General features: G+C 54.2%; 1 protein-coding gene and 1 non-coding gene across 3 annotated transcripts in view; both read right to left on the minus strand.

The window, feature by feature from the left end:
• Positions 1-23,121, minus strand: part of MYO15A (myosin XVA) — a 74,437-nt gene that overhangs the window by 34,005 nt on the left and 17,311 nt on the right. Inside the window, exons 5-31 of one of the 2 annotated variants that reach the window (XM_050763361.1) lie at positions 22,728-22,837; positions 22,310-22,384; positions 21,699-21,789; positions 18,136-18,141; positions 17,610-17,713; positions 17,422-17,485; positions 15,744-15,857; positions 14,927-15,088; positions 12,426-12,539; positions 11,778-11,836; positions 11,568-11,691; positions 10,554-10,649; positions 9,983-10,114; positions 9,293-9,418; positions 8,618-8,695; positions 7,588-7,736; positions 7,421-7,466; positions 7,110-7,234; positions 6,487-6,604; positions 6,009-6,184; positions 5,422-5,506; positions 4,633-4,686; positions 4,458-4,539; positions 4,254-4,384; positions 3,661-3,756; positions 2,201-2,436; positions 111-292 (exon numbers count right to left, since the gene is read on the minus strand). In XM_050763361.1, coding sequence (XP_050619318.1) covers positions 111-292; positions 2,201-2,436; positions 3,661-3,756; positions 4,254-4,384; positions 4,458-4,539; positions 4,633-4,686; positions 5,422-5,506; positions 6,009-6,184; positions 6,487-6,604; positions 7,110-7,234; positions 7,421-7,466; positions 7,588-7,736; positions 8,618-8,695; positions 9,293-9,418; positions 9,983-10,114; positions 10,554-10,649; positions 11,568-11,691; positions 11,778-11,836; positions 12,426-12,539; positions 14,927-15,088; positions 15,744-15,857; positions 17,422-17,485; positions 17,610-17,713; positions 18,136-18,141; positions 21,699-21,789; positions 22,310-22,384; positions 22,728-22,837 — 2,935 coding nt within the window. Of the gene's footprint in view, positions 1-110; positions 293-2,200; positions 2,437-3,660; positions 3,757-4,253; positions 4,385-4,457; positions 4,540-4,632; positions 4,687-5,421; positions 5,507-6,008; positions 6,185-6,486; positions 6,605-7,109; positions 7,235-7,420; positions 7,467-7,587; positions 7,737-8,617; positions 8,696-9,292; positions 9,419-9,982; positions 10,115-10,553; positions 10,650-11,567; positions 11,692-11,777; positions 11,837-12,425; positions 12,540-14,926; positions 15,089-15,743; positions 15,858-17,421; positions 17,486-17,609; positions 17,719-18,135; positions 18,142-21,694; positions 21,790-22,309; positions 22,385-22,727; positions 22,838-23,121 lie in introns of both variants that reach the window. The other variant, XM_050763362.1, reaches the window with a different exon arrangement.
• Positions 1,657-1,757, minus strand: LOC126940075 (small nucleolar RNA U13). Its single transcript, XR_007720595.1, has one exon. It is a non-coding gene; the product is annotated as a small nucleolar RNA U13 (small nucleolar RNA).

A 23,121-nucleotide genomic window follows, 5' to 3' on the forward strand; every position in this document is an offset into this window, starting at 1 on the left:
GAAGGCCCCTCCCCAGCTCCAGAGCATCCAGTGGCTTCTGCCATCCCCCAGGGCTCATTGGGCCCTGCTGACTCCCACTGCCCTCACTGAGGTGAGAGAAGGCAGCTTACCATTGAAGCAGCCCACGTCCAGCGCCATGTTGGCCTTCTCATAGGTCGCTGTCCACTCGAGCTGGGTCGGGGGTAAGGTGCGGGCAGCCCCCGAGCCCTGCTGTTGGGCCTGGCCCATGGCCTGCATGAGGCGATGCTGACACACAGCCTGGAAGCCATTCCGCCCATAATCAGACACAAACCTGATGGGTAGGAGTTGGAGCCGGGATCAAGAGGGATCTGAAGCTAGCTGGGGGCTGGGGGCTGCGGGGTGGGGGTAGGAAATTCTGAGGTTAGTTCGAGAAAGGCCCAGGCTATCCCAGAGCTCCAAGGTGAGGCTGCGAAGGCCCCAGGCTAGTTCAGAAGGGTCCCAGGCTACAGTCCAGTGCTCTGGGACTGCATTTAAGGGGTCCCAGGCTAGCTTACAAAAGATCTGTTTAGTTTAGAGTCCCATGGCTAAACTGAAAGGGTCCCAGGCTAGTCCAGAAGTATCTCAGGCCAGCACAGAGGTCCAAGGATAGGCCAAAGAGGTTCCAGCTGGTTGGAATAAAATGTCATTGACAGGATGGGGTCTGCAGCTGGGTGTGGGCAACAACCAGAACTCTGTCTTCACTCTCTCACAGGGCGACCTTGGGTGGTTATCTGCCCTCTGAGCCTCTTCTCTAAGTTTTCATCTATAAAAGGGACGGCTGAGGGTTCAACTCAACCCAGGCCCAATGAGCCCAATCCCTACCAGTCATTCCTCATGCTTCCCTCACCCCAACATCTTATACCCCCTGCAGCTAAGCCTGGCCAAGAGCAGCACTGGTGCAGGCCCATAGTAGCTAGAGAGGGAACCTAGCACCATGCCCTCAGGAAAGCCCTAGGCAGGAAGGCCAGCAATGGCCCCACCCTGCTGTCAGCTGCCACGGAGTCACAAGACTGGCCAGGTGATGTCCACCTGCTGCATGCTGGTCTGAGCAAGAGTCTGTACACTCCGTAACTCATGGAGGTGGGTTCTGTTGTCATCCCCAAATTATAAGGGAGAAACAGGTTCAGAGAGGGGCAGTGACTTGTCTCAAGCCACACAGCAGGTAAGTATCAAAGCTGAGATTCATACCCAGGGCCTGCCTGTGTGATCTCCTTGCAAATCATCCTTCTCATCCAGCAGGGTGACATCATTGTGATGGTTATACCCACATAGCACCTACCATGTGCCCCTCTCTGTTCTAAGCACTTCACGTGTGTTTATATATTTTATCCGCACAATAGCCTATGAAGTAGGTACTATCATTATGCCATTTTTTTTTAAACATCAGACAGGGTCTTGCTCTGTTGCCCAGGCTGAAGTGTAAGTGGCATGATCCTGGCTCACTGCATCCTCAGCCTCCTGGGTTCAAGCAATGCTCCTGCCTCAACCTCCGGAGTATCTGGGACTACATGTGTGTGCCACTATGCCTGGCTAATTTTTAAATTTTTTGCAGATACAAGGTCTGGATACATTGTCCAGGCTGGCCTTGAACTCCTGCGCTCAAGCAATCCTCCCATCTTGGCCTCCCAAAGTGCTGGGATTACAGGCATGAGCCACTGTCCTGGTCTTGTGCTGATGTTTTAGCAAGGTTTGAGGGTGACACATCTCATGACTGAACATGAAAAGTAAATCATCACACTTATAAACTATAAAAGAATAACCCCCATTTGATATGTAAGGAAACTGAAGCCCAGAGAGGTTAAGTAACTTACCCAAGGTCACACAGCTCATATGGCTGAGCTGGGATTTGAACCCTGATTGCCTGAGTCCAGCATCCATGTTCCTGATCACCCCACTAAACTCTCATGCTGTGAGAGATCAATGCTCTTTTCCAAATTCCCCACATGCCGGTCTTGTCCCACTCTGAGTTCTGGAAGTCCCTCATCCAGTCTGACCTAACTCCTAGCCCCTGCAGTGAAGGCCTGCCCTCCTTTCTTGCTCTGAGCCCAGTAGAAACGCATAGCAGCCCCTGGCCAGCCTCCATGCCTGAGCTTCCCAGCACAGAGATATGACTCCTGGCCTGACCTTTAAGACCCTGACTTAGGCCCCACTGCTGGTGCCACCGTCCCTCATGTCCCAGCCCCTACCCAGTCCCACTCACTTGAGGAGGTACTTGTTGAAGCGCGGGGAAGGTGCAAAGCCACTGAGGCAGGTGGCCAGCAGCAGCCAGCCCCGCTCAGCATTGTGGGCATTGTGATTGTGCCACACCTGATTGGCCAGCTGTGCCAGGATCTCGTCCCGCAGCTCAGGCACCGCCAGCCCCTTCTGCACAATGTAGTTCCCGAAGATGTTCTCCCGGGCACCATGCAGGTGGGGGTCACCCATGAAGCGCAGGATCTGGGCCACGAACAGAGTTTCCTGGGCGTCTCAGAAAGTTGTTCCTTCCACTCCCCACCCCACAACATGCATCCCTCTCATATATATATATACATGGAGTACTTTTTTTGAGATGGGGTCTCTGTCACCCAGACTGGAGTGCAGTGGCGGGATCTCAGCTCACTACAGCCTCAACTTCCCCGGGCTCAAGTGATCCTCCCACCTCAGCCCCTCAAGTAGCTAGGATTACAGGTGCATGCAGCCACACCCAGCTAATTTTTGTATTTTTAGTAGTGACAGCATTTCACCATGTTGCCCAGGCTGGTCTCAAACTCCTGGACTCAAGGGATCTGCCTGCCTTGGCCTCCCAAAGTGCTGGGATTACAAGTGTGCGCCACCGTGCCCAGCATACAACTGCCGTATTCTATGCTGAATGACCAGGCAGTTTACCTAAACTATGGGAAAATTAAAGATCCAAAGTATGTCATCTTTCCTGTTCATGAACCTTCTAGAACTCCCCATGCAGCCCCAGCCCCCTCCCTGCACCGCTGGCCTCCAGTCAGCCCCCACCTCCTGCTCTATCTAGGCCACACAGTGTTCTTTTTAACATTCAGATATGACCACATCCCTCTCACAGAAGCACCTGCCTTGGCTCCCTAGGTCCCTTGGGATGAAATCTAAGCTCTGGGTCTGTAATCAAGGCCTCACTGGCCAGTCTCACCCTTGCCCTCCTGACTCCGTTCTGACCATACCAATTTCCTCTTCTCTGTGTACTTTCTCCACTCTCCCTGCCTGGCAAATTCCCCTCCAGCTCAAATGCCTTCTCCTCCAGGAAGCCCTCTCTGGCCCTGCCCAGGGCTGAATTAGTGGCCCCATCAGACTCCCTAGCCTTGGTGCTTCCCTCTGTCCATACTGGTGGTCACTGGCTGGGTCAATTCTGCCTCCCCCTTCAAACTGAGAAGTCCTTAAGGAGAAGGTCTGGGTCTCTTCTTGGTGTCCCCAAGAGGCTCCAAGGCAGCCTTTTTTTTTTTTTTTTCGCCAGGAAGATGGCTGGGAGAAGAAAAGTCACCAGTCCTCAGAGAGGAAGCCAGATCTCCCCCTCTGACATAAAAGTCCCTCCTTTGGGGAAGAGGTGTGGGGCTCATGGATTGGGCTTGCGGGGGGCTGGGAAGACTGGGAGCCTCATGGCCCAGCTTCAGGGCCAGGGGCTATGAATTAGAAGGTGGGCTGGGGCAGACCCCATACCAGCTTGAAGACGCTCACGGCTTCTGCATGGTGCTCGGCGGGCAGCTGCGTGAGGGGTGTCCTCAGGGGCACTGTCAGCATCCCAAAGGCAGGTTCCTAGGGCACAGGGCAGGCACAAGAGCAGACACAGCCGGGACTGACAGGCACATCTGGACCCACTGCTCCATGCCACATGGGACTCCAAGGCCTATGAGGCAGGGGCTTCGGTCCTCAGTGTATGGATGAGGAAACTGAGGGCTGGTGAGGGGCCACCACAGTGGCCTTCAGCAAGTCGGTGGTAGGGACAGGATAAACCCTCATCTGGAGGGGAGGAAATCAGAGCTGGGCTGACATGCTATAGCTCCACCAGTTGTTCAATTTCTGAAATATTTCCAGACTGGTTGGTGGTAAACAGCCCTGCCCGAGCCCTGAGGGCTCTCCACTGCTATCCAGACCCCAGGGATCTCCCAGATTCCCTATGATGCAGCAACTAAAAGGTTCATACCCAACACCACAGGGCGCAGCCAGGAGCTTGCCCCAGGGCAAGGACAATGTCCATTCGAATTGGTCAGCATCTATCAGTCAGGGCACCTTGGACCTCAACTAGCCCTTACCTTGAAGTGGCACCGGACAAACTTGGCCATAGGATAGTTGTTGATGTCCAGGGGCAGTGTGACACGGGGCTCAGCCTGGAGCCGAGGAGTCCGCACAGGGGCCACCTGAGGCACCTGGGCCAGCCTGAGGCCTGTGGAGAGAGGAGGGAATGCGGTGCCTGCTCTGATCTGCCTGTGCCCTACCCCCGCCTGGCGCTGACCCACCTGCCACTGCTTGCAAGAGCCCAGCCAGCTCAGCCGGTACCTCCAGGTGCCCCACAGCCACTACCTCCCGCTTGCTCAGCTCCTGGAGGGACAGTGCATGGGGCAGACAGGCCTGCCACATCCCCACCTGCCAGCCTCCCTCCTTGACCCTGCTGCCACCCAGACCCACACCCACCTCCTGCTCCTGCAGCCACGCCCCCTCCACCTGGCACCTCCACTCTGCCCTCAGCTTCAGGAGAGCAGATGTCAAGGTGGGGAGCTGCAGGCAGAGGTGACGATGGGCACCCAGGCAGGCCAGGCCAGCTTATGCAAGGTGACCACACTCAAGCGAGGGGGACAGTTTGCCTGTTGTGTGGAGGTGACTGCCCCCCTCCACACGTGGGGCAGGAGGCTGAGGTTGGCCAGAGAAACAGGGAGGGGAAAGCAGAGAGAGCAAGACAGAGACAGAGGCAAAAGGCGGAGGCAGGAAAACGCTGGGGAAAGAGACACACAAGGAGAATTTCTGGGAGGTGGCTGAGCACTGCATCATGGGAAGCCCTCCTCTGCAGCGCCACAAAACCTTCAGTAAAGGCTACCTACTGCTTCACTGCTTTGGGAACTGCATTTATCTTTCTGGTTGCTGGTTTACATGACAGTGGGTCAAGACACGAAGGTAAGGGCAAAACCATACCCAGTGACGTTCAGGTCGCCAAATTCTAACGGTCCTCAATTCCTGAAGACCCCACTGTGAACCCAGCACCAGCCCAAATCCTTCAATGCAACATCTCGTTTAACCCTCTCCACAATCCCAAGGGGTAGATGGGAAAATTGAGGATAGACAATGGCCAAGGTTACAGAGCTAGTGGGGGGCAGAGGCAGAATTTGAACCCAAGACGGCCTAAGGCCAATGGTCTCCTCTTGGGTGCTAAGTGCCTTTTCCCCTTCTCTGCTGTCCCCTTGGACCCAGATAAGGTAGAGCCTATACCTTGAGATAGCGTCGGCGGCTCATGTATGCGTGTACCAGGGACCGGAACTTCACCAGACTCCTCCTCATCTGCTGATAGCGTTGCCTGGGTTGGGGGAGTGGGGAGGTCAGGGATTGGGGCCACAGGGTGACAGGGTGATCAAGGGGCAGAGAGGCCCTTGCCAGCCTGGCCTGGGAGCCAGTGCCCACATCTCACTCTTGGGGTCCTTTGGCACAAAGGGAAACTGGAGCTCAGAGAGGGGCAGTGACTTGGCCAAGGTCACACAGCAAATTAAGTAGCAAGGCCTGGATTAAACCTGCCGGAATAATTTATTTCCCAACAGCTTATAATCTCAGGGTCCCTGAAATGCAGGGTAAGGTCCCTCTTGGCTGAATGGATTCCCACCCAGCAGTTACAAGGACCTGGGGTTGGCTGGGAAGGACATTCAAAAGCAGAGACGCAGAGAATCTGATCATCCTCCTACAGAGGCCTCCACCCTCAGCTTGCATGCTTCCAGGGATAGGGAGCTCACCACCCAAGGTCAGGCGTGGCCTCTCCTGAGCCTGACCATAGGTCTCCTAGGAATCCTGCCTTTTCTGTGCCTCACCTGGCAAGGTAGCCACGAGCCCGGCTTTGCAGCAGGATGATCTTGTGGCGCAGAGAGCGGAATCGCCGCTTAATGAAGAAGCCACGGAGGCAGCGCTGCAGCGTGAGGGCTGCCAGATTCAGGACATGCTCTCGCATACTCTCCAGCAGCTGGTATAGGTGTTCCTTAAGGAACAGCTGAGGGCAGGAGGAAGGCACTGAGGCAGATAGGAGCCAGGAGGCTGGACTAAGGGCCCCTCCCTCTCTAGAAGTCCGTGGAGACAGAATAGGCAGGGCAGCCTCCTAGAGCGGGGCTGGAGGATGGGGTGGATTTGGAGAGGTTGAAGGATGCTGGTGAATCAGGTAGTTAGCATTCCATGTCCCAAGCTCATCTGGGTTGCTCCTGGGACGGCAGTCTCTAGCTTGGACGTTTCTGACTCAGTAGTTGTGGAGCCCCCGAACTTGGGGTCTCCAAGGGCTGACTGTGGGGCGGGACTCACCTTGCTGACCCCAACACGGTACATGTTTGGCATGACTTTGCACAGGCGACTCAGCACTGACACACACATGTCCCCATTAGCCGGCAGGTCATGCTTGAGGGCCACTAGACAGCAGTACCTGGCAGGGGGCCCAAACTCAGTCTGAGGCTATGAGACCTACCTGGGGTGCCTGCTAGACCATGGGGTTACCGCTCCCAGCCCCGTGTCCAAAAGGCCTAGTCCCAGTGGTGGCTCCACGAATAGTTTGTTGTAATCTGAAAAAAGGCACTCCATCCTCAAGACTCTTTACTTCTGGGTGTCAGACAATTGTTATAATAGATGATTTCAGTAGAACAGGACACTTGACTGCCACCTGCTGGAAACTTGTCATTGTAACTACTAAAATCATTCTAATCAACACGGAGGGTTGATTATACATATATGTTATACAACATATAACTACAAAAAAGGCAATACAATAAATGTATCTACCACATAACAGCTAGCATGTGGCAGCCTTGTGAAGTATACAACCTGAGCAACTGTGCATGGCAAGCCCTGTACTGCCTGGGTTGTGTATTCCTGGGGCCATGGGGACTTGGGCAGGGATTTGTAGAGCTCAGGAACTACCCTAACCAAGATACCTGTCGATGAACCCCTGGAAAGGCAGGCGCACTGGAAATCCCTCCTTGCGGATCCTCACGGTCTCCAGCACCCCTGAATAGCGTAACTGTGCCATTACCACATCTGGCTCAAAGAGATTTGGCTCCTGTAGGGATGCCCAGAGAGGGAGTCTGCACATTGGCTCAGCCATGTGCAAAGGGCACAGTCATGGTGAATAGTCCCAATGCTAGGCTGGGCAGATGCAGGTCCAGAGAGGCCAAGCCACTTGCCCAAGGTCGCACAGCATGGGCAGGAGGATTTGGCTCTCTCAGAGGCCTCAGCTCTCACTCACCTTCTTGTGGTTGGGCTTCAGGCAACGCATGAACAAGGGGTTACACCTGGTAGCGGCAGGAAGAGGACAGCGTGAGGCCTCAGAAAAAGAAGGCGCTCACCCTCTGAGGGTCATGAGGTGGGTTAAGGATGAGACTGGGTGCTCCGCCCACCTGCCCCCCACCCCACCTCTCCATCTTTTCCACCAGATCCAGGAGTGACTGCTGGAACTTGGCAGCCACGGTGTGTGCCTTGTAGAGCCGAGTGACGGAGCTGCTCTTGCCCAGGCGCTGAGGGGCAGCCTGTGGGGCATGGCTGGAGAAGAGGTGTGCCACCACCTGGGCAGGGGTCAGGGCAGGGAAAACAGGCAGGGGCCGGGAGACCGAAATGAGGAGGAACAGAGAGCAGGAGTCAAATCTCTGAACCAGGGGGATCTGAAGACTAACTGGACCCCTGTTCTCTCTGCAAGGCCTCTGTCATCCTAACTTACATGCTTCTCAAAACAGGTAGGGCTCAGCACCTTCCAAGGGATCCATCCCATAACTGGCTTTTTCCCCTTCAGTCTAAGGAACACACAGTCACTGACTGTGTGCCTGGCCCCAAGGTGGCCTGTTAGACACATGGTTGTGAACTCTGGCTATGACCTCATGAGGAGGGTGCCCAGTGGACAGGAGGAAGGGGAGGGCCAGATAGGGGAGGTGATGTTACCAGGCCTGTGCTCTGTCATAGGGCCATCTGCTGGCCGTAGTGTAGCTGGGATGCAGGGCCTCCCTAAGCCTTCAAGGAACCCAAAGTTGGTACCCCAAGCTCTCCCCTGGGGCCTTATGGGTAGTGTGGGGGAAACTGAGAATACCAGGAGGTGGGATTGGGGGAACAGGTCTGGCAAGAAGCCAGGAGAGAATGGGCCAGGGAATGGGGTGGGGCCCGGAGTGGGGTAAGTACAGGGCAAGGTCACAGCTGGTGGGGTACAGGGTTAGAATTGTGAGTGGGGCCGGGCTCTAGCCACTGGGGCTGTCAGGAGCCAGATGGCAGGATCAGGATGAGGAGCCAAGCTAGGCGGGAACAGGCCAGGGACAGGGTGTCCAGGCCACCCTTGTCTTTGGCCAAAGCTAAGCGGAGCCAGGACGTGGCAACATGGTCTAAGGCCTGCAGGCGGGCTGGGTGTGGGTGTGGGGCCATGCGTGGGGGCAGGGCCAGAGTGGTGGAAGACGAGGCTCACCCGTGTCCGGCTCCGTACGAACAGATCCAGCACGTCCTGGCGCACTTGGTCGTGGTTCTTGTCCAGGAACTTGTGCACCTGCAAAGGGGAACAATGGCCCGGGTAATCCTGGCCTCTGTCTCTCTGTCTACCCTAGGAGGGACTGCATCCTCCTCACCTCTATGGTCCTACCTCTCCAGTCCCCACCATTCTCCCTATTCCTGGGGGAGGGGAGCATTCACCATGGCTTCACATGACCAACCTGGGTCTTGGCCTCACCCTCAGTGAAGGACATTGTCCTGCACCCATTCTACAGATGAGAAAAGTAAGGCCTGGATGGGGACAGAGGCACGGAATCCTAGCCTGAGACACCTCCAGGGCAGGAATGTACCTCAGATAATAGTGATGAGGGTGACCACAGTGAAGTCACTATTGATGAGCTACTCTTTATCAAACCCACCCTATATTTCTCACACCCACCCCATGAGTTGGGCACTATTATTATCCCCATTTTCCAAGTGAGAGAACTGAAGCTCAGACTAGCTAAGCAATTTGCTCAAGGTCACAGAGCTTGGGCACAGCAGAGTCAGAATTGGACCTGGGTGTGAATGTCTGGGGCCAGTGTTGTGCTTCTGTGTCTCCAACAGCTAGCAGCACTGCAGCACCAGCGGCCAGGCCGACTGTCTCGGGGCTCACCTGGTAGGTGACCTTGCCTGCATAGTGCTTGATGGTGAACTCAGGCAGCGGCATCTTGGGTTTGGAATAGAGCGGGTTGGCGCCATGATGGTAGTGGCACTTCTGTAGGAAGGTGTGGTCTGTAGCCTGGGGGCAATTTAGGGATCAGTGGGTGGGCAGGGGGCCTGGACACTCTGTTCTTGGCCTGGTAGCAACCTCACTATCCCCGACTGCTCCCAATTGAGCACCAGAGAGGAACAACTCACAGCTTCCCATGGCTACCCATCTCCCTGGGTCGGAAGGTAAGTGCCTTAGCCAGGCACTGGAGGCCTAAGTGGTGCCTTGAAGATAGGCGTGGCTGAGTGAGCTCCTAACTGCCTCCCCTCCAGGCCAACTGCCTTTGCACTCTATTGATCTCACTGCCATTCCACCCTTGTGTTTTGCAATCAGGATTTGAGGTCCAATCCCAAGGTTACCTACTCCAGGAAACCTTCTGTGACTTTCCAGGCTGGTGCAGCCTCTCTTCTGAACACACATAGCTGCCCATCTGGCCTCAATCACCCCAGGATGTGAATAGTAGGTCGGGTATCCCAACCCCCCACTGCCTTCCTCAGGCCAGAGCAGAGAGGAATGAAGGAGTCAGGGTGGGATGAGGACATGAGGCTGAGAGATCTGTGACCTGACTAGGCTCACACAGTGCCTGCAGCTCACCTGGGGAAAGCAACACTGGTCATCGAGGATTCGCAGGATGCCATAAGGTTTCAGTGAGATGAGGTTGATGCAGGGCTGGTTGTCAGCAAAGGTGATCTCCTGCCAGTCGATCTGCTCACGGATATACTCCTCCTGCAGGCAGTGGGCAGCAGGAGCTCAACTTCCCATCCCTGTCCAGGGCCCACCCACCCTACCCACCCTCCCTCCCAGGCTGAATCTAAAGGAGCCTGGCCAGCAGCACCTCTGCTTGCATACCTCCCAGAACAGGGAACTCACCCCCTGATAAGGCAGCATGAGCCAACTCAGCGTCCTACTGCTCCCTCTGCCTGGGACAGCCCAGTAGAGGAGAAGGACCCCCCAAGGGGACTCCTCTCTGAGCACAGCACCTCAGCACCTTTCCCTCCAGAACAGAGACCTTCCCATGGGCTGGTCCCCAGCTTAGAATGCCTTTTCCTCCGCTGTCTACTGATGTCAGAATTGCCCTTAAACAACCAGTATATCCTCATCTGTCTCCACGGAGGTCCACTGGCCAGTGAAGACAGGGACAGGAGTATTAATGGGGCCCACACACCTGCTCCTCCTGGAAGACGATCTTGTTGAAAAGGTACTGAAGGTTCTCGTTTGCGTAGTTAATACACAGCTGCTCAAAGCTGTTGAAGCTCAAGTCCTGCCAGGTGGATGGGGAGGCTGGGACTGGTCCTTCCTTGGCCACCAGCCTGTTTGCCCTGCCTTCCCTGGTGGCAACTTCAAAAAGCTGGAGCTCAACCACAGACCCTCAGCTTGGAACCCTCCACGGCTCCTGCTGCACCTGACAGGCAGTGGCTGATGGCCAAGGCTCTGGGGCCTTCTGCCAGGGTTCAAATTCTGGCTCGGCCACTTTCTAGCTACATTACCTTGAATAACAGCCCCATGCCTCAGTTTTCCCATCTGTAAAATGAGGATACTGACAGTACCTGCCTCACAGGGTTACTGTAAGGATGAAGTGAATTAACGAAGTGCTTTGAACAGCCCCTGGCACATAACAGGTGCCAAGTGAGTGCCTGTGATGGCCGCATCGTGCTCTTGCCCCGTCCCTCGCCACTTCCTTTGCTGTGCACTGGCACAGCAGTCACCCCTCCCCCCCACACAAAGTCCAGCCCCACCACCCCTCCCAGCCTTTGCATATTCTGTTCCCTGCACCTACAGTGCCTTTGCTGGGTCTCAGGAGTGTCTCGTCCTCATCCAGGAAGCCTTCCCCATTCCTGCCCAGGTGAACTAAAGGTGCCCACTGGAGCATATGGGCTTGTCAGAGTCTGCCCCCACCCCCACCCAGCCTCACCTGGAAGCTCCCCAAGCTCCCCTGGCTGGTCCTTTCTGGGCAGCTGGTATTGCCCAGCACAGAGCCTGGCTTGGAGGCCTTGGGGGTACTTGTGGTGAGTAAAGAAAATGAAAGGAGACAAGGGAGATGGTGACAGGGAGGGGTTCATGAAGGGAGGATGGCACCTGCTGCAGGCACAGAAAGGGATGGGAAGGGCAGCCCGAGACGCCTGAGGGAGGTGAGACCTTGCCTATGTCCCCCGCCCCTCAGCCTCCTACACGGCCCCACCTCGAAACCATAGATGTCCAGGATGGCGATGGACAGCGTGTCCTGCCGTGGGGACACCAGTGCGTTGACCCTGGTGATGAGCCAGCTGAACAGCAGTGCATACAAGACCTTGGCGATGGCGTCCCTGAAGCAGAGGTGGTACTGGTGTGAGCAGGACACTGTGTGGGGTGCTGGGCCTTGGGGCTCAGGCAGGGCAGGGCGCGGCCTCACCTGGCATCCACAGCGCTCTCCACAGTTAGGGGCGTGAAGATCTTCTCTCGCATTGTCTCCTAAGGAGGGGCACAGCCCTTGAGTGACAGCAGGCTGGCCACTGCCTCCAGAAAGCCCCCAGGGGACTAGGGGAGTGGGAGCATGGGAAAGGGAGGCTGGAGGGATATAGTGACTGTGCACACAGAGACTAGGCAGGACCACCCCCGCCCCCACCCCAACTCTGCCTGGCAATGCTGGTAGTGGTGGGGACTGCAGGTCTAATGGGGGAGCCAGAGGCATCAGCAGATACAATGAGATCAACCCCGGGAAGGGGGAATGGGCCTAGGACTGAAAGACCAGATGAGGCACTGACCCGGCCAAAGATTAGGGAAGGCTTCTTAGAGGAGAGGATACCTGGATAGGCTCTTAAAGGATGAGTAGGTGTGAAAAGAGGAAGAGCATTCCAGGTAGAGGAAACAGACTATGCAACAGTCTGAGATTGGAATCTGAAATGTCTTTGGGGTCTGAAATTACTCCCCTCCATGCCTGACCCAGGGACAGAGAGAGCAGGAGAGAGGGAAAGGCTGCCCACGAAGGATCAGCACAAGGCAGCTCTGTCCAGGCCCTGGTAGAAAGCTTTGTTTGAAGGCCAGATGCCCACAGACTCACGGTCACTTTGAAGGTGATGGCCTTCTGCAGACCCTCAGGGGAGATCTGCAGCAGCTCTGCCACGGCCTGGATCTCCCGGGCACTCACCACTGAGGCCACCTCCTGTGCATCCATCTATGCAAAATACCAACAGGAATGTGCTTTGAACTAGATAAGCTGAATTTAAAGTTCATATGAAAAACAGAGCCAGGCACTATGGCTCACGTCAGTAATACCAGCACTTTGGGAGGCCGAGGCGGGTGGATTAGCTGAGGCCAGGAGTTCGAGACCAGCCTGACCAACATGGAGAAACCCCATCTTTACTAAAAATACAAAACTAGCCTGGCATAGTGGCACATGCCTGCAATCCCAGCTACTCGGGAGGCTGAGACAGGAGAATCGCTTGACCTGGGAGGTGGAGGTCGCAGTGAGCCGAAATCGCGCCATTGCACTCTAGCCTGGGCAACAAGAGTGAAACTCTGTCTCAAAAAAAAAAAAAAAAAAAAAATAGCCACACACGGTGGTGGGTGCCTGTAGTCCCAGCTACTCGGGAGGCTGAGGCAGGAGAATCATTTGAACCCAGGAGGCGAAGATTACAGTGAGCTGAGGCCGTGCCATTGCACTCCAGCCTGGGTGACAAGAGTGAAACTCCGTCTCAAAAAAATTAAAAAATAGAAAACAGAAACAGGCTGGGCACGGTGGCTCATGTCTGTAATCCAGCACTTTGGGAGGCTGAGGTGGGAGGATCGAATGAGGCAGGGGGTTCAAGACCAGCCTGGCAACATAGTGAGACCCTGTCTAAAAAATGTGCTGGACATGGTGGCCTAAACCTGTAGCCCCAGCTACTCAGGAGGCTGAAGCAGGAGGATCGCTTGGGCCTAGGAGGTTGAGGCTGCAGTGAGCTATGACAGTGCCACTGTACTCCAGCCTGGGCCATAGAGTGAGACCCTGTCTCAAAAAATAAAAATAAAAAAAAAAGCCGATTAAAAGAAAAAAAACAGTGTACTCATAGACACAGTACATAAATAGATTAACAAAGCACAATAGAAAGTCTGGAATTAGACATAAATGTATGTATAAACTTAGCACATGATAAAGATGTATTTTTCTTTCTTTTTTACAAATAATTTTTTTTTTTATAGAGATGGGCCCTTGCTATGTTGCCTAGGCTGGTCTCAAGCTCCTGGGTTCAAGTAATCCACCTGCCTTGGCCTCCCAAAATGTTGGGATTACAGACACGAGCCACCATACTCGGCTAATGAAGATGTATTTTTCAAATCAAGAGATTAGGACAATTAAGTAAACATCTGGAAAAAAAAGTTGGATTCCTACGTCACACCTTACTAGGATAAATTTGGATGGATCAAAGATTTAAATGTTTTTTAAAACTCATAAAATCCATAAAAGGTCTTAGAAAAAGTTATGGAAAAAGGCTGTTACAATTTTAGGAAGTTTCTCTAAAAATGAAAAGAAGTTTAAAATTTCAAATGTAAAATTTAAATATACTAGAAAAGATTGATAAATGAACTACCTAAAAATAATTTTAAAACAATTTGCATAAAAAACCCAACAGGCCGGGCTTGGTGACTCACGGCTGTAATCCTAGCACTTTGGGAGGCCGAGGTGGGCGGATCACAAGGTCAAGAGATCAAGACCATCCTGGCCAACATGGTGAAACCCCATCTTTACTAAAAATACAAAAATTAGCTGGGTGTGGTGGCACACACCTGTAGTCCCAGCTACTCAGGAGGTCGAGGTAGGAGAATCGCTGGAACCTGGGAGGCGGAGGTTGCAGTGAGCTGAGATCGCGCCACTGCACTCCAGCCTGGCGACAGAGCGAGAATCCATCTCAAAGAAAAAATAAATACATAAAAATCAACAAAATAAAATAAAATAAAATAAACACCAAAGGGCTGGGCGCGGTGGCTCACGCCTATAATCCCAGCATTTTGGGAGGCCGAAGTGAGTGGATCGTTTCAGGTCAGGAGTTCAAGACCAGCCTGGCCAACAGGGTGAAACCCCGTCTCTACTAAAAATACAAAAATTAGTGGGGTGGTAGTGACACGTGCCTATAATCCCAGCTAGTCGGGAGGCTGAGGCAGGAGAATCACTTGAGCCTAGGAGGCAGAGGTTGCAGTGAATCAACAGGAGTGAGCCAAGACTGCACCATTGCACTCCAGCCTGGGCGACAGAGTGAGACTCCTTCCCACCAAAAAAAAAAAAAACCAAAAAACAAACAAAAAACAAAAACAAAAACAAACCACCAAAAAACATTGTAAACAAAGTTAAAACATAAATGACAAACTGGAAGATATATGTGCAATTCATGTCAGAGACAAAGGGCTGATTTTCTTAATACATAAAAGGAGGAAAAAGATGGACAACCCCAAAGGAAAAGGAAAAAAAACAGGAACAAGTGATGTGTGAAGAGTGTAATCTGAAAGGGAAACAGAGAAGGCCTTGGAAAAGACGGCCAAGTCCAGAGGGTGCGGGCCCCATGGCAGGCTGTGGCGTCCCCTCACCTCATACTTCTCAAAGTAGACATTGCCCAGGTGCAGGATGGAGGCCAGGATGCGGAAGATGCTGTCCTGGTCCTCACTGCTGAAGCCCAGCACCTCCATGGCAGCCAGGAGTCGGCGAAAGTCATCTGCATCGCTCTTTCCTGCTATCTCACAGTTCCCACCCTGCGTGAGGGCAGAGGCTGAGGATCAGGGAGCTTGGGTGGGGCTGGGGAGTCCTCCAGGTCCTGCTCTGCCCTGACCAGCAGTGTGGCCTGAGCTGGTCACTCAAGCTCTCACTCCACTCTCATGGGCATGGGGGCTCTGAGCAGGGCAGAGGACAGGGTTCATAGATTCCAAGTGCAATGTGTGGCAGTGGTTGTCACCTGTTGACCATTGTAGCTGCCCAGTGATAATAATGAAAAGAGTAGTCAGTGTTTACTGAGCATGTACTGCATGCCAGGCCCTGTGTTAAGCTCTTTACATGCATTTCCTCATCTAAGCCTCACTACATCCCTGCAAAGTGGTACTATGTTGTCCCCATTTTACAGGTGAGGAAACTGAGTTACAGAGTGGGGAAGTGTAGTAACTCTAGACTGGTAGGTTCTGTTCCGGGTTCCAGAAAAATGAAGTCAGGTAGGCCTTTCCTGCTTCCACTTTGGACCCAGAAGACTCCTGGTCCCCCTCACTGTGACGAGATGTCTTAAATCCAAACTCACTCTCCCCAAATCTCCATCACCTTCACACTCCATCACTCACAACTCAGCTCCCTCAGCCCACCCAGGGGTGTCAGGGTGGGAGGACCAGGGCTGGGAGCCTTCAGATGCCTGCTGGCACTCACCTGGTTCAGATAGTAGTAGGTCTCAGGCTCTTGCAGGCTAAAGGCCTGCCGGAGCTGGGCAGGCAACCCGGCCAACAACTCGTAGAAGATGTGGTAATTCCTCTCGTTTTTGGCCTGTAGAGTGGGGAGGTGGGCACAGAGAAGGGAACCACCTACGTAGGTGACCCCCAGGTACACGTACAGGCCCAAGCCTGCCCACAAATGCACATGCACACAGCGGGCTGCAGATGAGAACAGACACCTCTGTGATGGTTGGGGCTCCCAGCCTGGTGCCAGCTGCGGGTGAGGGCAGAAGCAGAGGTGCCCTGGTATGACTGAAGGTTGAGAGGGTTCTGGTGAGATTTTATTTGGTTAGGAGAAATAAGAGAAAAGGGACTCGTCTTCTCTTATGTGTACCGGCCACACACACCTACATACATGTCTATCCACAGACCACATGTGCACACACAGACCTTGTTGATGGCTGAGCACTTCCTGTGCACCAAAACCTATCCTAGGCCCTTGGGACACAGTGGGGAACAAGGCAGAGAGAAACCCCTGTCCCGATGGAGCCCACCCGCTAGCTAGGGAGACAGACACTCAGCAAATCACTGGTTAAAACATAAAATATGGCCGGGTGCGGTGGCTCACACCTGTAATCCCAGCACTTTGGGAGGCTGAGACGGGCAGATAACGAGGTCAGGAGATCAAGACCATCCTGGCTAACATGGTGAAACCCCGTCTCTACTAAAAATACAAACAAAAAAAAAAAAAAAAAAAATTAGCCGGGTGTGGTGGCGGGCCTGTAGTCCCAGCTACTGGGGAGGCTGAGGCAGGAGAATGGCGTGAACCCGGGAGGCGGAGCTTGCAGTGAGCCGAGATGGCACCACTGCACTCCAGCCTGGGTGACAGAGCAAGACTCCGTCTCAAAAAAAAAAAAAAAAAAAAAAAAAACACAAAATATGGCCGGGTGCGGTGGCTCACGCCTGTAATCCCAGCACTTTGGGAGGCCGAGGTGGGCAGATCACGAGGTCAGGAGATCGAGACCATCCTGGCTAGCATGGTGAAACCCCATCTCTACTATCTCTACTAAAAATACAAAAAATTAGCCAGGCGTGGTGGCGGGCACCTGTAGTCCCAGCTACTCGGGAGGCTGAGGCAGGAGAATGGCGTGAACCTGGGAGGCGGAGCTTGCAGTGAGCCGAGATCGTGCCACTGCACTCCAGCCTGGGCGACAGAGTGAGACTCTGTCTCAAAAAAACAAACAAAAACAAAAACAAACAAACAAAAATAAGTACACTGGAGAGAAATAAAGCAGTGGAGGTGGGAGTTCTGATGGGATGGAGAGGTGTTGCGTTTTTAAATGGAGAGCTTCCTGAGTGGGTGAAATTGTAGGGGAGACTTGGAGGAAATGAGGGGTTTGGCCAATCAGGCGCCTGAGGGATAAGTGCTCCTGAGGGAAGGAACAGAAGGTGCAGAGGCCCTGGCAGAAGCGTGCCTGTGTTGTGGGGCAGGGAGGAGCCACTGTGGCTGGAGGAGGGTCGGGGAGGGGAGGTCCCAGGCTCCCATGTACACATGTACGCATGTATTCATTCATTAATTTCACATCTACCCAGCCCCACCAGGGGCCAGGCTCTGAGTTTCTGTATCTCCCACCCCCACCCTGCCCAACACACAGTCCTGGGAGGGGCTGGCCCACCTGAAACACGATCCTGGATTTCTCAAGCAGATACTGGGAGGTTATGGCACCAGAGATCACGCCCCTGGGGTGGGAGAGAACAGTCAGCTCTCAGTGGGGGTAGGAGGGCTGGTGTTGGCTCAGGGGCTGTGGCGGGACATGGAAGACACTGCAAAGCTTTTGGGAGGCCTTCCACTGTCCCAACTCACCCTTCCAGAAAGATTTCCATGAACTTCCCAAAGCGGCTGGAGTTGTCGTTCCTGACGGTTTTGGCATTACCGAAGGACTCCAAGAGGGGTGTTGCCTCCAGGATCTGGACTCCAGAAGGAGATGTGGGAATTGAGGGGCCAGGCACTGTTCTGGGGGCCTGGGTGGGAGGCGTAGCTGGGGACACCCAGACACGGGCCTCCCCAAGGACCTCCCTTTATGAGGGGTGACCAGAGGTGGGCTCCCTAGAGAATCCTGAGGTCTCTCCAGTGTCCCCCAAGGTCCCCCACCCCATGCTGCCCATCTCCCACACAGCAAGTCCCATGCTTTGTCTCTCCCAGCCTTCCAGCCTCCATGGTCCCCCACGGCAGCCCCTGACCACAAGCCCCTGCCCAGCCCAGGACAGGCCTTTGGATGTCCCTTCCTGCCTGTCCCTCCACCCACACAGGAGCAGGCACATCCACACACATTTTCCCGACACACACACACACACACACACACACACACACACACACACACACAGAGTACCTTTATCTTCAAGAGCGCCCAGGAGGGAGGACAAAGAGAGAGACAAGAACAGAATGGAGTCACTAGCAGGACCGACCACCTCTCTCTCCAGGAGACTAGGAGCCTCAGACCAGGGAGGGACCAGCAAAAACCTGTGAGGCTCAGAGACCCCAGGGGTCCAGGCATGGGGACTGCCATGGGGTCTCCAGGGTATGAAAATATGCTGAGTCTGCCTTCCAGATGGCTCTGGGGATGTCCTCTTCTCCCCTCCCCCATGGCTACTATCAGCCAAGGATCCCTGAACCTCCGCCCTGGCCTTCCTCACTGTTCTCTGACACCCAGGCCCACTTCTGCCTCTGACCATTGGCATATCCTGTTCCCTCTGCTTAGACGCCACTGCTCCCACGCACCTGCATGCCCCCCCAACCTCACCTCTCACAGGAAGGCCACTAGAATTCTCTCCCCGGTAGCCCTTAGCCCCATTGGCAAACTCTCTATTTTCTTGGGTATTGTCTGTCTCCCCACTAGACTGTCAAATCCCACAGGCACGGATCTCTGAGTCCCCAGCATCTAAATGGACCTGGTGCTTCGTAGGCCCTCAAAAAATATCTGCTAAAGGGATGGAAAAAGGAATAGCATCGGCCCGGCATGGTGGCTCACGTCTGTAATTCCAGGACTTTGGGAGACTGAGGTGGGCGGATCACGAGGCCAGGAGATCGAGACCATCCTGACCAACATGGTGAAACTCTGTCTCTACTAAAAATACAAAAAATTAGCTGGGCGTGGTGGTGCCCACCTGTAGTCCCAGCTACTCGGGAGGCTGAGGCAGGAGAATTGCTTGAACCCAGGAGGCAGAGGTTGCAGTGAGCCAAGATTGCACCACTGCACTCCAGCCTGGTGACAGAGCGAGACTGTCTAAAACAAAAATAAAAACAAAACAAAAACAAACAAAAACAACAAAAAAGGAATAGCATCTCATGGGCAGAGCTGCCTAAAGGTGACCATGGCTGATCGCAAGCTCCCACCTATTTAAGCACCTACTGTGTGCCAGACACATTGCCCTGATAATGCAATTGTTAACAATCCCATGAGGTAGGTACTAATATTACCCCTGTATTGCAGATTAGGAAACTGAAGCTTAAAGAGAGGTGAAATGACATGCCCAGGGACTCCAGAATCCACTCGAGTGATGAGCATGGGCCTAGTGTGTACATGGCACCTTCTTTAGCTGAGGCACTTCCTCAGGATAATCTTTTAGGGAAGAAGCAAAGGAGGTCCAGTCACCACAGAAACAATACCTGTAATTTTGGGGATGGGGCCAGTTCCTTCCATCTGTCCCATTTAGTCCAGGAAATACTGCACCCATTGTATAAAGGAGTAAACTGAGGTCCAGAGAGGGATGGGGGCTGGCCTGTGATTGTTCAATGAGTCAAGGTCTGCCTGGGCTTTCCTGTGTACTATCCCTTAGTCTGGGAAGCCCTTGAGGACAGGCTGGCTGCTTCTCTGTTCCTGGTGCCCAGCATACAGCAGGGCAGAAAGCCAGGGGATGGAGTGGGTGAACACCGGAGGGGTGGAACCTGTGGTCCAGGCCTCAGTCAGTCAGGGCAGAGCATTCCCCATGCTACGTGATTGGTTTCAGTTAGGACATATGACCAAAACTTGCCCAGTGAGATGGAGCTCTGAATGTTTCATTTCTGAAATGTTGGGAGGGTTGATCATTATGGTGCCAGCTTCCTGACCAATGGGAGTCAGGCTGAGGATGATGCCCATACATGGGGGAGGGTGCAGCCAAGACAAGAGACATTGTCTAAGATTCTGGATCTAGCCATGCCTAAAACTGACCCTAGAACTGGACTGTTTGATTATCTGAGGAGAGGAGAGCCATGTCTAGGAAAGGAGCCCCATGGTCATCACAGCTGGCAGGCCTGTCCTCACACATTCTGTGTACCTGGCACACAGAAACTCCCAGACTCAGCCACATCCACAGCTCCATCCGTCCTCCCTGACAGCTCTCTGCCATGGACTGCAAATCCAAGCTCCTGCACCACTTCACTCCTCCCTTCTTAGGCCTCAGTGTTCCCATCTATAAATGGACACAAATGTACCTGCCTCCCACGGTTGCCGTAAAGCTCTGTGTGATGATAACTGAAGGAACCCAGCACTGTGCCTGGCCACAGGAGGTGCACAAGGTACACTTATTTCTTTCCCTGCCTACCTAGCTAGTCATTCCACAAATCTGACCTGAAAGGTTTTGAAAACTGTGCTTGGAGCAAGGGATGATCTGTTTGGTCATCAGGAGGCCTGGACTGGGATGGGAGAGCCTGGCAGGCCAAGGCAGGCATCAGAGGGGCCCAGGCCAGGCTGGAACCTGACGGCAAAGCCTGAGCAGCCCCCACCTATGCCCCCAGGATCACCTTGCTGGGTTCACCACTGGCTAGGACATTGTGGCCATGTGCAAACCTTCGTGGGCCCCAGGGTTGGGGAAGTCTGGGTCTGTGGTTCTGGAGTCTGAGCTGGCAGGCCAGCCCCGCCTTCTCCTGAGCTCCAGGCTGGTGATGCACCCATCACCTCTCTGCCATCTCTGTGCATATGCCTAGCAGACACCTCTTCTCAACAAACCTGCTCCTCCTCCACTGCCCCGCCTGCCTCTGTGCCGCCTGTGGGTCAGACCAAATGTCTGGGGTCACCCTCCGACAGTTCTCCCTCTCACACCCCAGTCTGTCTTCTGCAGGCTGCTGGCTGGCTTTGACCTGTACCTGGACCCAACCTGCTTGCACCTCAGGGCCTTTGCAGGCACTCTTCCCTCTGCCTCTTCACTGTTCCCCTAGACATTCCCAGAGCCCACTCTCTTGTCTTCTCTGTACAGCCTACCCTGACCGCCACACTTATGATTGCAACCCCCAACACTCCCCACCCTTCTCTCCACTTTTTTCCTCCGCAACTCACCATCTACCCTTTCACGTACATATAATTTACTTGTATATAAGTGTATACATATTTTTCTTCCCGCCTCCACCACTAGAGTAAAGTTCCCATGAGGATGTGAACATTTGCCTGAGTTGCCGCTACTCGTCCCCAGTGCCTAGCCTGGGCCTCGAACACAGTAGGTGCGAGGGATGGGGTTCTACCATTCTCAGGCTCAGAGAGCTTAGCGCTGTCTTTGTCAGCAAAGTTCCAATCCTGCAGACTCTGGCTTGGCATCTACTGCCTGACCCACACTCAGGCCTGCCCTGCCTCTTGATAGCTGGGGGCTGCATAGCTTCTGAGTGTGAGAATATGGTGGCCCCAGGGCCATGACCAGGAAGGTGAGGCCAGGTGGGAGAGATGCGATGACTCCCCTTCCCTATGTGGTCTCCACTGTGAACTGGACCTGGAGGGCTGGAATCAGGAGCTGCCACAGAAGCATAGGCAGGCACACCCCTGGGATGGGTGGCAGAAAAAGCAGCCCTGGGCAAGGCTCCCTTCTGGAACTCAGCCTCCCCATCTTTCTAGTGGGCCAAGGAGCCTTGTCTCTTGGGGAGTACATGAGGTGTGCTTATCAAAGTGTGCTCAACCTAGGGTCCTGGGGAGACAAGTAGACTCACCTGCTGCATGACATCCCGTTTCTGGTTCATGGCGGCCAGGTAGCGAAGAATCAGCTTGGTGGCCTCAGTTTTGCCAGAGCCGCTCTCTCCACTGACCGAGCAAAGGGGCAGAGTGAGTTCCAACCTTTCACTGCCTCTTCTGGTGCACCCTGACCCCCATCCTGAAGCAAGAGGCTATGTGCATGGCTCAAGCCTGTAATCCCAGCACTTTGGGAGGCCGAGACGGGTGGATCACGAGGTCAGGAGATCGAGACCATCCTGGCTAACACGGTGAAACCCCATCTCTACTAAAAAAAAAAAATACAAAAAACTAGCCGGGCGAGGTGGCGGGCGCCTGTAGTCCCAGCTACTCAGGAGGCTGAGGCAGGAGAATGGCGTAAACCCGGGAGGTGGAGCTTGCAGTGAGCTGAGATCCGGCCACTGCACCCCAGCCTGGGCGACAGAGCAAGACTCCGTCTCAAAAAAAAAAAAAAAAAAAAAAGAGGCTATGTGCAGTATGCCAACCCAGCGGTATCAGGCAATCTTCCAAGTTCCCACAGCAGTTCTGGCCAGATGCAGGCCTGCTACCGAAGGTCCCCCATTTATCCCCCACATAAAGGCAGCCCGCTCACCTGATGATTATGCACTGGTTCTGTTTGGCATCGAGCATTTTGGCGAAGGCGAGATTTGCAATAGCAAAGAGGTGCCTGGGGAGAAAGGTCACTGGAGCCGGCCCCTGCCTCTAAGCTCCCAAACCTCCCAGGGATTGGGCAGGGAGCATCCATATCCAGCCAAACAGCCAATCCGGCCCACCCCTCACCCTGGTGGGGGAATGCTCCCACCCCCATCCTGGTCTGAACCACAGTGCCCTCCAACCTGTGGCTGCGGCCTTGCCTGGGGAGAGACTGTCAGATTGAGTAGGTGGGCTGCCTTTCTCCATTTACCTCTGACTCATGGCTGGGGTGCAGCTGGGATCCAGGCTTCCACAGCAGGGGAAAGACGGGCCCAAGAGACCCCACGGCAGCCCCGCCCCGCCCCTGAGACACTCACGGGGGATTCTCTCCCAGGGCCCGTCCATTATACTGCTGCACCTGCTCCGGCCCATAGATTCCAAACATTTGGTATGGGTTCACCGACACCAGGATGCTCCCGATGTATGTCTGCTGGGCAGACGGTGGCCTCAGCGTCATGGCTCCTTGCAGACCTGTGTCCCTCCTTCCCCTACGCTGGAAGCTTGGCTCCCTGTTTCCATCCGAACAGATATCTGGCTGCCTGGACTCAGGATTCCCATCTAGAGCCCTCTACCAGCTTGCTGGGCTATGTGCTCTAACAGTGGAATCTCAGGCACTGCAGCAGGCTGAGCTGAGAGGAGTCTGGAGTGAGTAAAACCCCACAGCCACGATCCTGGGTGGGCTTCTGCCTACTTCATTTGTTCATAGTTGGA

The sequence above is a fragment of the Macaca thibetana genome, chromosome 16 (genome assembly GCF_024542745.1).
Source record: "Macaca thibetana thibetana isolate TM-01 chromosome 16, ASM2454274v1, whole genome shotgun sequence".
Lineage (NCBI taxonomy): Eukaryota > Metazoa > Chordata > Mammalia > Primates > Cercopithecidae > Macaca > Macaca thibetana.